The sequence below is a fragment of the Hippoglossus stenolepis genome, chromosome 23 (genome assembly GCF_022539355.2).
Source record: "Hippoglossus stenolepis isolate QCI-W04-F060 chromosome 23, HSTE1.2, whole genome shotgun sequence".
NCBI classification, from domain to species: domain Eukaryota; kingdom Metazoa; phylum Chordata; class Actinopteri; order Pleuronectiformes; family Pleuronectidae; genus Hippoglossus; species Hippoglossus stenolepis.
Window position 1 is genome coordinate 6,499,233 of NC_061505.1, and position 14,907 is coordinate 6,514,139.

The following is a 14,907-nucleotide window of genomic DNA, read 5'->3' on the forward strand; positions in this document are numbered from 1 at the left end:
TGGTGTAAGTCCCATTCTACATGTCGAAAATGCACTGTGACAAATTGTTAGATGACTTCAGTGAGTGTTGCAACTGGTATCCATGAATTTATACGTTTGAAATACTGTCGTTGAAGACAAGGAGATTAGAGAATTATGCATCTCAAGAATCCAACGACCCCAAACCTGAGTATTAGGGTCATCAAGCCCAGAGATTTCTATAATAAAGTGAGAATAATGTCAAAGTAATGAGAATAAAGTATTAATATTGGGCTACGTGTCCTTTTATCAGAAGATCAGTCCATCACTTGGACACAACGTTAATATGAAGAATGTTGAGCAGCAAGTCAAGTTATATTTTTGTACAAATTTCACAACTAATAAATCCTTCATCTTTTGACAGATCAGCACCATATTATCAAAAGCATCAGGTTGTTGATTGTTCAAGAAACTGTCTGTTCTGAATAAAGAAAGAACCACATGGACTTGGAGGACAACACCTTATGTTGAAAGAATTTTCTCAAGAAACATTAAGATTGGTTCCAGATTGTAAATGCAGAAGTGGAACTCCAGCAAACATATTAAACACATTTATTTATATTTTCTTTTTCTCAAATTGTACAAATCACAAAAAAAACATTAGAAAAATAACATCTTCCACATTGTCTCCACAGCCTGAGAGATTATCACCATCGAACCTGCTGCCACATATTCCATCTGCTCCCCATCTGAACAGGTTTCTTTGCTGTCGCCAACATGAGACGAGCCAACAGCTATGACCGAATGCAGCTCAGCCCAAGAGATCACAAAGGCATGCATCATGGGTAATACCTGCTCAACTGACAGGTGTCATAGCCAATCACGCTCGGCTGTATTTTTGCCCATCGCTCATCCCACCTAAGCTCCAGTAAGGCCACCGCCCCCCCCCTCTGGCTCTAGTAGCAGAGACGACACCGAGCTGTGAACGGGCTTAAAAAATAATGTTCTGCTATTTATGATGAAGGAAAAGTAAATAAACAGACACTTTAAAGTTCTTGTGCGATAACGAATCATAAAATCTGAGTTTATTCAAGTCAAATCTTAGTTTAAACCTTATTTATTCATTTCCAACATTTCAGTGATGAAATGTAAGACAGGCTCCATGGGAATAAAGTTTTTCATCCTGGACACTGAGCAGAAAGATGGACACACGACAGCGTGCAGACACGATTATGGTCTGCAGAGGAAGATGAGGGGGGGGGGGCTGGTATGCATTGGAGGGGGTGCGTTGGTGGTGGGAGGTGGAATCCTGAGGATGAGGTTACATACATGCCCGGAGTGATTAGGAGGCTTTGGCTGCTCTTGCTTGTGTGAACTGCGACTTTGAACCCCTCGCCCCCCCCGCTCCTCCGACATCCTCCCCGCTATTTATTCTACTACGCGAAGCAATAATAGGGGCATGAGCTCAACCTGCGTTCGGGCGGCGAGATGTGTGAAAACCAGAATATCGAGAGAGACACACACACAGCTCCTGTTATGTTGCTGACTGGGTGAGAATGTAATTTTTTTAACTGCCAGTGTGGAAAACAGAAATGTGTTGACACATTCTGTTGCTCGATCTTATATTACTAAACCCAGTGGGCAGCGGGAGAGCAGATAATGTTTAGCAAAATGACAGAACTAGGAAAACTCACATAAGATACAATGAGTTTTCCCCTGAGTCTTGGCATCCCAGACCTTGTCAGCTATAAAATATTTAATTTATATGTTAATGTCTAAAAATATAAAATATTTTCATTACAATTTCCTGTAAAAGAACATATTCAAAATGCTTCTTCATCTCATCAGCAGTTCAAACAAAAGAAAGTTTGGCACAGTGAAATTACATTGATTAAATTGGTTATCAAAAGTGTTGAGGATTATTTATTTTGCCATTTAAATTAAACAGTAATAAGCTTCAAATTTTCTTAGCCTAGAATTTAACCAGATACTCATCGGGTTTGCACAATGGGAATCAGAAGAAGAGCTGAGGGTGGTCAGAGCAGAGCTTGGTGCTCCTGTGGATTTATTTGTATTTTATTCCTTTTTCTCTGCTTATGTTCCATGTTTTATTCTCATCGTTTCTTCCTTGTAAACATTAAGAAAAAGGTTTGACTTAAACTTTAAGTTAATATTTAAATATTAGGTCTAAAATGTCAATATTATTTAATAGACTAGTTGAAATACAACTCTGCTGTAACAGTAGTAAAAACACATAACGGCTATTTTGATCTCGGCTTTTCCTCCAGCAGCATCACACCCTCAACTATACATAGGCGACAACTGAGTTTGGTGCCATAATCACAGTAAGTACAGTAGTTATCCTCTTCTTGATATTTAAGATGAGCTTAATCTTTACATCGACTCAAATTATAAAACTGCTTCTGAGGATTAACCAATTACATCAAAATAAAAAACAGCTGTATGTTATAATTCAGTCACATGAAAGCTCGTCCATCCACGGAGAAACTCTCTGACTCATTCTGCCAGAAATGGACAGATTCCAGGAACACATGCATCACACCTCACGGCTATAATAAATCCCTGAAAGCACAGGAGGGGAGCGATGCCCGCTTCGCTACAACAATTTTGAGTGTTGACTTAAGTGTTTGCTCGCACTCCTTGGCAACAACGCGGCGGTTCATTATCCAAATACTGCGAGGATCATACGGAGATCCACCTTCTGTCTTTAAATAAAAAAGGTACTTGCGACTAAACTCGCCCCCGTCCGTGCAGACCTCACACATGCCGCTGGGTTTCCACTCGCTTCCAGCTAAGCAGCATTAAGAGACCTCTGGTACTGACCTGGCAAAACGGGCCGCAGTCCAAAAGGGCCTCTGGTGGGGGAGATGCCTCGGACGATGCAGTCGAACAGAAAGCTGATCTGCTCGCTCTCAGCAGATGCCAGCAGAAAAACACCGGCCCCTGTAGAAGGCAGACTTCAGTTAGTCGCATGGTTTTTACTGAAAAACTAGTAAAACTTTATTCAACAGGTGCAAAGGAATGAGAAAGTTAGTACAATCATTTGAAAGTCTCCAATAACAATTATTGGCAGGGCTGCAACCAAAGATTCATGATCGATAAATCAATGCTTTGGTCGATAACAGCATTGGCGAGTACTTGTCCCAGAATTCACTTCTTCTGCACCGCTTAAAATCAGAAAATGTGCTGTTCTGCTACGGGCGAGTACGTGTTTATACAGCGCCGAAGAGGAAGTGATTTTTAGGAGATTAGCAATAATTGCTAACTTTTAGAAATGTGAAAGGTTAGTTTATTTACTTTGTTAATTTATTGCGATATCAAAGAGGATACAATGATGCAGAGGTCAGAGGTCGTGCTCTCCTGACCTGACTGACGACACAAATGGTCGTCCATTACAAGGGGTCGCAAATGAAGGGTCGTGCTGTCGCCCTGTCACTCAGACCACCCATGTCAAGACTGACCTCTAATCACATTCCCTACACCGCTGTGGTCGTGAGCGAGATCAAAGTTCAGCGGCAAAATCTGCACCACTACAAACTCAAGATTTAGTAAATGTTATGATAAAGATCCGATTAGGAAGTTTGTCACATTTAAAGAAAGATGCAAAAGGTGGAACACGATCAACTCATGTGTGGAAGTGAATGACTTCAGTACCTGTCAAGCTTTTCACAGCAGGTGAGTGGACACCAGGTGCACAGTCACTGGCCACAGAGCAAAAATAAGCTCCAAGCAAAACAAAGAACAGGTGGCACAGTTTGTCTGGTTCACAAAAGATAAGAACTCGGCCTCTCCGCTCTAAAAGCTGATAAAACAGCATCTGGCTCTATAGAGCTGAGTGACTGTAAATGAGCTCAACTCTTCACAAGCGCTAAGAGGAAAGTCTTGTCCTGTTTTTAACAGCAGGAAGTGAGAAACTAATGGAATTAAATCTTTATAGGTACGTTTTAACATTGTGTAGTTTAGTTGACCCTGAATTTAATATAGAAAAGGAACCATCGCCTCAGCAGCACAAAGAGCAGTTACTGCTGTTAAAGTATTGTGACTGTTTTTAATGCAGCAGAACAAGTTAAAACCAAAAAAACTCTCACATTTTATCTTCATCAACAGTTTTCACACATGCAACAGTCTCAATCATTTGGAGTCGTGTTAGTTTCCACCTGATGGATTCACTCTTAAAAGCTCAGGTTTGGTCTCCACCACCTCCTGAGATAAATCTGGCTCTTAAGCTGTCGAATGCTTCACTAAGCTCACCAGCATTAACTTTGCCTGCCATATTGGCTGAACAGGTGGTAAAGAGCTTTAAGGCAGAAGGAAACACCCAAACCACCAAACCAAAAGAATGTAAAAAGGTGTGGGGCTGAAAAACAAAACAATGAGTGGAAATAGAAATCAAATAAAAACCTCTGTAGAGCAGAAGTAAACTCAAACTGAAGCCAGGTGATAATTTAATGATATAAAAATGTATAAAATTGTGAATTGCTAATTTACAACAAAGAAGAAAGTAGATCATTAGTCACCAAGATTGTCCTGTAATTTGTTTATTATAGTATTTTCTTATTTACATCCGAGTGTCCTTCAGTTGGATTAATTTCATGACTGGTTTGATGCGACTGCTGCAGTTTCCCACTGAGAATATTAAAGCATCTAAATGTTTTTTCAACTTGATGAAAGTTTAAAATGATCAGATGAACGGATGGATTGATGATTAACAGTGTTTTTCACAGGGCTGCAACTAATGATCGTTTTCATAATTAATCTGCTGTCATTTTCTAGATTAATCAATCATTTGAACTGATTTACTGAGCTAAACAGCTCTGTACACACACACACACACGCACACGCACACACACGCGCGCACACACACGCGCGCACGCTTGACTTTCCGACTGAAACACTAGAAACACTGAGGATAAACTAACAAACAGGACGCGAACAAAAGGTCGAACAAATGCACAGTTCAGTTACAGCCGCTTCATTTAGAAGTGACAGATCCAACACGTTACACCACTTCTCCCTGTGCTGTGAACACGCCGTGCTGAGAGATGACATGTCGCAGGAATGTTCAGCCTTCAACGACACAAACCCTTAAAACACAACATTCGTGTTCGCACTCATTTCCGTTAATTGGCTTTAAAAATACATATTCGAGTGAAAGTGATGTCTGACCTTCATATTCTGCGAGACCCACTGCCGAAGAGTTAATGGAGCTAAATAAATCACACATCACATTCTCAAGTGTCATGTTTCCAGCGGGCTCATCGTGTAACCGTGGTGCTCTGATGTCTGCGGCGTTCCCCTCGTGTCTGCGTCCGTCCCCTCCAGGTGTTGACACACACACTCGTCTCTACTTTAATGGTTTTGTATCTATTCCAAGACGTAAACTGTGGTTTACCACAGTGACACGTGTAAGTGAGCGTAGGGAAAACAGAAAAGCAACTCCGATGTTGAACTTCTCTACAGACTTTATATCCTGCAGCAGGACTCTTGTTGTCGTGAAGCAGCTGATTTCTAATGGTTTCTAATGTCAGAGGGCAAAACACTAAAATTAGTAAAACTGTCTCCTGCCGTCTACATGACAGTTGTGGGAACTGTTGGGTTTCGCTATTATTTTTAGGGTCTCAACTGTACTATCTAAAGTGTCTTGAGGTACAAATAAATGAACTTTAAACTGAACTTTGCGATAACTATACGCCAATCAAATCACCAATAACAGACAATAACTGGACTTCATCCAACTCACAAAACAGTTGCATCCTTCGGTTGTCAACACTAGATAGAACCTGGCTGCAGAGACTTCCTTCCATCCAGCCACAAAAGCATGAATGGCGTCCACCGCTGTTCAACAAAAACTTCCAGGAAACTTCTTCTACACCAAACTCAAACTCAGGAACTCATGGACCTTCCACAAACTTCTGCCACAGCCGCAGAGAAGCAAGACTGTCCTCTAAAAGTTTGAGAAGTTGATCATCAGTTGGGGAACAGTACTCAACAGTGACGGAGCAACAGAGCGGCAGGTTGTAAACTTTACAGTCTTCTCTTAAAAAGGACCACATCACAAAACTAACTGATGGTAGAGAGCCAGGTGAAGGAAACTGGGAGCAACACAACGTAGTAAATCGTAAAACACAGTCATTTGTGACTTGGCTACTTTGATCGTCTCAGGTCTGGTTTACAACTTTGTCAGCAACAGGGCAGGAGAGAAACTCACTACAAACATTTACTGTCAGATGTTCTAGAGATTGATGATAAACATAAAGTTAAATAACATAGTAAAGTACAGTAGTATAGTGCAGAAAGAGAGTTCTGCAGCTGAGCTGATACTACAGGGGATGGATAGTATATTTGTAGATAGGCTTGACGAAAAATTTATATAGGAACATGCATCTACCAAAAACCACAATCTAATAAATTAAAGACAACTCCAGAATCATTAATAAGTAATATTACTTCAACATGCAGAGTCACCAGGGGAAACTAAACCCTATCTGACAAGGCTACAGGGGCATTTTCAACCTAAAATGATTGAGAGACACAGCATCATTCAAGTAGAACCATGGCAGAAATGGCCCAAGACAAAAGTTACGTGTCCACATACTTTTGGCCATATAGTTCGGCAAAGTGAACCAGAAAAGATGAGGTCAAACTGTAAAGAGCCAGAAAACACTTCATCTTGGAATCAGACACAAAGTGAAAAACTGGAAGAGCAACTAAATTAAACAACAGCTGCAGCAGAAACAGAAGAAGTCCCAGACCGCTCTCTGCCCAGAAAGAATACGTTACTAGAAAAGTCCTTTAAATTTGAGACACTCAAACAAGAGCTGATTGGAGAAAAATAAATAAATCGTAGAACGCTCTCATGACGACATCTGCACATCTCACCCTTCTGGCAGCGATAAAAAACACATCTGAAGGCTGCTTTTTCTCTCTTTCTCTCCTCTTTGTTTCATAAAACTCCATCGAGCATCTTTGTTAATGTGTCCGCCTGAGGGAGGCCAGATGTACGAGCAGACAAGAGGAACGAAACAGTCAGTGACTCAGTTCAACGCACTGATCCAGACACTGATGTTCTCTGAGCAGAGAGGCCTCAAACACAGGAAGCAGGACTGAAACATCCTGGACGGCCTCATTTAAATCCATTTAACGTTCAGAATGTTTCATAACGGCTTCTCTAAATACAACATTAGACTTCATTTTCCCTCGTGTTCAAACTAAATTTGAATAAATAAAATAGCGATATCCTCTATAAATGACCCAGTTATGACTCCACCGCAGAGACATTTTTCATCCAATGATCCTCAATATTCACAGCACTGCTCGACCGAAGCATTGTTTCTGCCGCCGTCGACTCAACAAACACAAACCACATTAGCAAAAGTTCGGCAGAGCAACTTAATGATCAAATTAATTAAGAAAAACTGTGAATTAAAAGCAAACAGGGGCAGTCTCACATGACGTTACTGTTGTGGGAAGGAGCCTCATTCATTTATCTGGTCTGTGTGGAGAAGCCATGAGGAAAAACACAGCTCACAACACGATTTAATGAGCTGTTAGCCGCTAATGATGCAAGAGAGACCTAATGATATGACGAAGATGGTGTTGTACCGAGACTGATCGACTTTCCTTAAAAACTAATTTATTTGTTTCGTCTTTGTGAACGGCAAAGTCCGGACTCAGTTTTCCTGATATTTTGCATAGTCTCTAAACGGCTTTGTTATTTCAACTTTTCCATTTTTCACTTTCCAGTCTCAATTCTGATGTTCTGTTTTGTAACCCTGCGATTTTGTCAACTACTCACTGTTTTTGTGCTTTTAAATAAATCTTCTAAATGTGCATTGCTCATTAATCTTAACTGTTTTCATGCAGTTGCTTTAGTTCCCCTCGTCTTCCCCAACATGACGGAGCGGTTTCAGCCCAACAACCCCTTAACTCTCTGCCTTCAAGAACCATCTGTCAAACATAACATAATTTTATGGGCTGCTTACCTAAACACATCCACATGTGGCACAGAAATAATGAAACAGCCTTCGACTTACAGTATCCACATCTCGTTCCCCCCTCGAACACAAATCCGTTGGGTACAGGTCCATATCGGCGCAGGTCTGGAAGGTTCCAGTGGCCGATGATAACCGGAGGGACGTCCCGGGCCAGAGCCAGCAGGTTGTTGCACAGGTGGAGAGTTGCAGGTCCGCTCTCCAGCTTGGTCCCTGGTAACACTCCAACACTGAATCTGTGAACTGAGCAAACACACAAACTTCATAAAAAAGAAGAGAACAGAGGCCTTTCAGTATTATCTCTACACTTTTAAAAATCGAGTACAGTTTCTTCAGTTGAGGGACTCGCATTATAATGGATGAGTCTTTCCTATACAGAGCTAACAGACCATTAAAGACGGGCTTTGGGTGCTTCTTTTGCAGACTAACAATTAAGACTGTTGACTTTCACTAACGAGCTGTGAGGGATGAATAATAAAGTTTAAATTGCGCAGATTAAATGGAGCAACAACAAAAATTAGTGAATATGACTTTCTTTGGACTTTGACACTAGATGGGACAGTTGTCTCAGACCTGCCTCACATTAAACACATACATATACACACAGCCCTCACATGGTCACATATACAGTACGTAGATGCCCATACCTAGCAAAAGTTTCCATTACAAACGCATATCCTCATGCATACAAATAACATACAGAGGGATCAGCAAGACATTTTATCACCTCCACTAAAGATGAGATATTTTCTCCCGTCAGTTTGATGGTTGGTTTTTAGCAGGATGACACAAAAGCTATTGAAAGAATTTCAAGGACTCTTGGAAGGATGAGACGTGGGCCAAGAAATTCCTGGCTCCTGACGAAAGGACAGATCCAGGATTTTGTCTTTTTTATCACTTTAACATTTCTCAGATTTCCAAGGGAATAATTCAGGGATCTTGATGATGAACAAAAAAATCAGGCATATTTAGAGGACTGACATCTACGAGTGTGTGACTTATTTTTATGCAGCTTGATTGAATCTATTGGGCTTTGGCAGGGCTGTCATTCTAGTTCCAGGGTGCAAAGGCAGATGGGGAAACATTACACTTTTAAAATAATAGCAAGTGTATACTGTACAAGTATAGATACGTATTTGCACATTTTTCCAGGGGTGAGTAGATATACAGAGGATTGATGGACGACTTAGTTTTGAAGCACTATGATAAACTGTTCTTGAGACTGGTGGTACATGCATCCCTGCTCCTGTACCCTGCCAGAAGATTAAAAAAAGATCAGTCTACATGCTGCATCACCTATAGAGGCTTTATATCTAAACATACAGACATGAATGGTATCGATTCTCTCATCCAGCGATTATTAAAACAACTAAAATGTGTCATTTGTGTGGCCATGTCATTAAACGTTTTGTGAATTTAGGGGTTTAGGGGTCATTGTAGGACTGCACTGTATTAAAAAACAGAGTCCCTAAACAGCGATTACTTCACTGTGGATTAGATTTCATTCCCCAATAAAAAGGAGAAACAGCTGCAGAGAGAATGAAATCAGCGAGGGGACTCCCGAACGCAACGCGCTCACATCTGAAGCCCGAAAGCAAATCGATCAAAGCCAGTTAAACATCTGTGGAGCCGAGTCGAAGCAAAGAGGAAGAGTGATGTAAAATTAGACCTCGTGTTCTCATAGCCTCAGTGCTTCGTCTCGGCCTGGGGCTCTGGGGAATTTCATTCAAAGCGTGTGTGTAGTTTTTCCCCCTGCAGCATCGAGTGAAAAAGACTTTCGCGGCACCGAACAAACTTGAGTGATGGAGGCGACGATGAGGAAATGTGGGGCCAGCTGCGTCGCGCCATCGCTCATGTTAAAGGAAGATTCATACGCTGCCACACAACAACAAAACCTCTGCACGCAGGCCGGCAGGTGACATTTCTGCAGGTTTGGACACACTCCACTCGGTGGCATTAACATCCGGCCGCACACACAAAGGACGGGCACACAAACACATTCTTCAAACTCCCTAAACAAGTGAACAGACACGTGCACATATGCATATTTTATCATCAACAGCAAATCAAGCACCGTGTTCTCTTCCACACAAGCAGGTCCCACAACATTGTCTGGACTCCTGCCACCAGCTGAACAGTACAGTGCTAATAATAGGGTCTGTTTGTTTCTCTTTATATAACTTGCATCATAGACCCACAGACTGTATACAGGTCAATGTGAGGCTACACTATTCCACAGGGTCGGTAATGTATTTCGGGAGGAAAGACGAAACAGAACCATGTGACGGAATGACGACAGTTTTGTTTAAAGAACGGTTGGGGACCCCGACGTCGAATATGTCATCTTTTAAAAGTTGATGATCTATCAAACTGAAGTGAAAGATAGAAATCACAGCTCTGGATTTTAAAACTCTTACCACTGTGCCCAGCATCTGTACCAACATCATTGCTGCCGAACAGATTTCCATGACATTTTGAGAATAGGTGCAGCACAAACCTGACAAAGAACTAATTAGGTATTTTGAAGGGGATACAGATAATGTCATCTTGGCAGAGGTATGCACACTGGCTGCCTATCTAGTTACAACAGTTTTAAATCACACACAATAATGTTTGTGTTATTTTAATATTTTACAAATGGACGAGAAGAAGAGACAAGGAACCTAAATGATGTACAAAGCAAACAAATGATAAACACCCTGACTACATTAAATACTAACTGGGTCATGCTTACTTAAAAAAAGAAAAAGAAGACATTGAGTAATAATTACTGGCAGACGCAACTTTCTGTAAATATGAAAGTTACTTATAATCATTATAAGAGACAGAAAACATGTTTCCCCCAAACTTCCCCTAAAATGTTTAGAAACTAGAATGAGCGTAAACCTCTGCCAAGGCCTAACAGTCCCCTCATGAAACCACATAAATTTCTCTAGATCCAGATTTGGATCTGAATAGTCATTAATATCAGCCCCCTAATTATGACCAATTTCTCATGACCCATGAATTATTCTTTGAGAAGGCAACAAAAATGTTGAAACCCCCCCTTAATCTGCTGGATCCATCCTCTGATGCAGATCTGAATTGAAACGTATTGGGTTGATTTCTGGTTTGTTGCCCACCCTTCCACAAAATTCCATGGTAATCTGTTTAAAGTCTTTGCAAAACAGAAACACAAATGGAAACATAACCTTCTTGGCCCAATGCGTCTGTCAGACTTCCAAGCAATTAATTCCTTTATTTCTTCCAGACTGGACGACTGTACCATGCTGCTTGAATCATCGGTACACAAAGTGCTGCCAATCCAACAAACCTGCAGCGACTCTTAACCCTGTGTGTTGCCTTCATTTCACTTCCTACAGCAGCTTTTGCAGGATCCTGCTGATCACCTGCTTTCAATAAATCAAGCTCCTGGATGCAAGACTTTAAACTCTGAACCGAGCTCACTGAATGCAGAGCGACAGGTTTGCTGATGTGGTCAAAATAAAAAAGGTGGAGAAGACGAGGCAACAAAAAACAATAAGTGACCGAGACTGAAAGTAGCAGCAGATAAAAACACCAGGGCTGTTTCCAGAATCACTCACTTACCCATATAGAGTTATTTGACATTTGGTAGTGCCGTCTGAACGTTAGTAGAATTGTATCCCCTATGTAGTGGACTCATTCTATCTCACTGTGCATCACTGAAACAAAGTATGTAACCAATGGCCACTAACCAAGCAATATATACCATCATGCATTGCGCTGATGTTAAGTGAACTTTAGAAATTAAGTATGGGACTTTCCACCGGACATTGTGACGCACTTTCCAGCGCAGAGAGAATACACCAAGTTGTGACAACCCATATCTGTATAGAGCAATAATGACATTGTTACAGTCTTCACATCAAAACAAGACAAATGCCAGATTTCAAAACCATTTCTACATTTGTGGCTTGACTGGCGCAATTGTTATTGTGTCCTCATCTTCTGCAGTGGTTCAGTATTAAAGTTGCACCACTAATCGTTTCTGTGTGAACCAACTAGTACTCAAATAACAGCAGTGGACACATTTTTGTGCATTTCTTTGAAATTAGATTAATCATATATAGACTTGTTTTAAAACCTTCCACAGCTGATGTGCACACAAGTAGTCATCCTTCCTCTCGGCTTCTATTAACTTCTGAACTTGGGATCTGTTGCTCATGAAAAGGTGGAAACTTACTAAGCCTAAAAACTGTTTCCAACAGGTTTGGTAAATTACAGGGTGCTTTTATCTGACTGCAGTGAATTTACCCACAGTGAAACCTGGCAGTGTGATGGATGAACCAATCCGCTTGTTCAGAATCGCTGTAACTACAGAGCGAGCAGGTCAGATACAGTGCTGTTGTGTACAATGCTGAGTCGTTGACATTTCCCGCAAAGTTTTTCCAGGAGAAAAAAAAAAAAGAAAGCGATACACAAATCATGGGAGTAAAAGCACCGACAGGTTTTCTCACCCTCTCCGAGGCTGTATTGGAGGCGGACGTCCCACGCCTGCAGGGTCTCCCTGCTGTCGAAGCCCAGTAGAGCGGCTTGGTTCAGGCAGAGGATGCCCAGAGTGAAAGCAACACCCTCATACCACTGTCCTGCCTCCAGGCCACAGATCTCCTCCAAGGTGACACTGGCTCTCTCCTTGTTGCCCTGCGCTTTGTCGGACTTGTCTTTAAAAACCAGCAGCACGAGGCAGTCTGGAGGAACCAGAGAGTTAATATTAGACATGCCGTAGTTAGAAAAACGCGGTTTGAGGCAGATGCTACTTAACCTTACATTTCCATAGTACTTAGTACTGCCCTAAATATAACTAGAAAGCTGAAATGCACAATGTATTTCCAATGTTAAGTGTCAAATAAGATGTATTCTGACAAACAGTAGATGTTGTAGTGTCCTCTTGTCTTGGCACCGTGAAACAATCAGTGTCAACTGACAAAACAAGACTGTGTGTGTGTGTCTGTGTGCGTCGCTCTCCTTCACACCAACACACCTCCTAACACACATAACTGAGGGATGAGAGCACACAGCTGTGATAACACTGACACCGAAGATCTGAGGACGAGCAGCACCCAACCTCCGTCTAACCTGCGGAGCACGTCAAGCTGCTCAGATCCACATCGCACAGGAACGTTCTCTCTGGAACAGTTTTAGAGCGACACACACACGCACACACACACACACTTCATCGCTCTGAAACCACAGAGGCTCAGCTATTAAAAAAAAAGAGCCAAGTCATTGATAAATGGGTTCAGGGAACTTTAAACTCTGCAACAGGCCTAGATTCACTAAGTGCACATTCATGATGCATCTAAAAATACAAGCGAGAATCAAACTATCAGCGTTTAGCACATTAACATTGAAGATGGGATTAAATAAGGGTCAGGGAGCTTGTTTTTAAAGATTGTGAAATCATATTCATACATTTAAGAGACACTCTGCATTCAAGAGTTCTTTGTATTCAAGACGCACAGAGGCTCACGATGGATGTTGGCCCTTATTTAACCTGGCGAACACATTTTGTTCCATTTTCTCTGCTCATGTTGCCGTCTTGCTCTCATCGATTCTTCCTTGTAAAGCAACTGTAATATTGTTATGTTTATTACTGCATCTTGCAAAAGTTGCTTTTACTTGCTGTTATGTTACCTGTTGTGTTATCCTGCTCCTGTGCCATTACTTTTAAATGAAGTTTGTTTATATGTTGCCTCTGATTTTGTAAAGTGCCTTGAGATGATGCATGTTGTGATTGGTTGCTATACAAAAATGTATTTCTCATTTTTGTATTACATAACTTGCTGTAACTGCCATTTGTATTTTGCTAGTTGCCTTCGAGGTCTTTTCGTCTTTCCTTTATTTGTCCTCTTTATAAACAGCTGTTTTACCTTTACACAGCACATCAACAGTGCAGCTACACAAACAACAACTGTACAGATGTGAAAGTTGCAATGTGTGTGACACAAATAACACAAGTACAAGTCACGAACATGAATTGAGGCCTTTACAGCCAAAATCTAAGACAGAATTTACGCACAGAAACTGAACGTGCAGCAAAACAACGTGTTGTGTGACAGTGTCTTTGTTTTACCTTTGAAGTTGTACGTTACTTTTTTTTTTTAACAACACATTTATAAACTTTAACACACAGGTTTACAAACTGTAGTGAACTGGGCCCATGTTGTGAACACAGCAACACAAACCAGACGACAGAGAAACAAACATGGCAGCTCCACACTTCAACTGTATCTCCCCCCCCCCTAGCTACACTGCGCATTTATCTATGTACACAACAAACAATAACAATTAAACAACAAACTACGCAAACAACGATGCGTTCTTACCTGCTACCGGCGACGGCTTCCGTAGAACGAGCCACCTGGTTTTCCACTGTAAATAAATAAAAAAGGGAAGACAAGAAAAAGTACAACAAACTTTCTTTTTTAATCGCTCAGATTAAAGTGCACAACTTCCGTCAACACAACGCGGTGGAGTTTAAAACCTTTTTTCCATCTCGGAGTCTGGCGTATCCCTCCACGACAACTGAATCCGTCATCTTCAGTCATAGTTCCTGACAGCTGCAGCGTCTCTGTCCCTCTCTCACACACACAGGACACACACACAGACACACACTGACTGAGGGGGTCACTTTCAAAATAGCTGCTCCCTCTCTCTCCCGCCCCCCCGTATGTGTGTGTGTGTGTGTGTGTGTGTGTGTGTGTGTGTGTGTGTGTGAGGGGTGAAAACTCGCCCCCAGCAAAGCACATGGAAAATGGCCTGACCCCCGTGTGTGTGTGTGTGTGTGTGTGTGTGTGTGTGTGTGTGTGTCAGGCTGCTGCCACCTGAGCTGCTTCACTGCTGCAAAAAACACACAACTACTGGCAGAGACAAACCACGTGATCTGAGGATTACAAATAACATTTAATTAAAATGC

At 41.5% G+C, this 14,907-nt stretch overlaps 1 protein-coding gene across 3 annotated transcripts in view; it reads right to left on the reverse strand.

The window, feature by feature from the left end:
• The window catches only part of LOC118102287 (protein Dok-7), a 32,088-nt gene extending 17,444 nt beyond the window's left edge, over window positions 1-14,644 (reverse strand). For 2 of the 3 annotated variants that reach the window (XM_035148378.2, XM_035148377.2), the window contains exons 1-5: window positions 14,476-14,644; window positions 14,318-14,363; window positions 12,449-12,679; window positions 8,013-8,213; window positions 2,803-2,922 (exon numbers count right to left, since the gene is read on the reverse strand). In XM_035148378.2, coding sequence (XP_035004269.1) covers window positions 2,803-2,922; window positions 8,013-8,213; window positions 12,449-12,679; window positions 14,318-14,363; window positions 14,476-14,529 — 652 coding nt within the window. In that variant the 5' untranslated portion in view covers window positions 14,530-14,644. The remainder of the gene's footprint in view (window positions 1-2,802; window positions 2,923-8,012; window positions 8,214-12,448; window positions 12,680-14,317; window positions 14,364-14,475) is intronic. The other variant, XM_035148379.2, reaches the window with a different exon arrangement.
• Window positions 14,645-14,907: the final 263 nt, after the last annotated feature.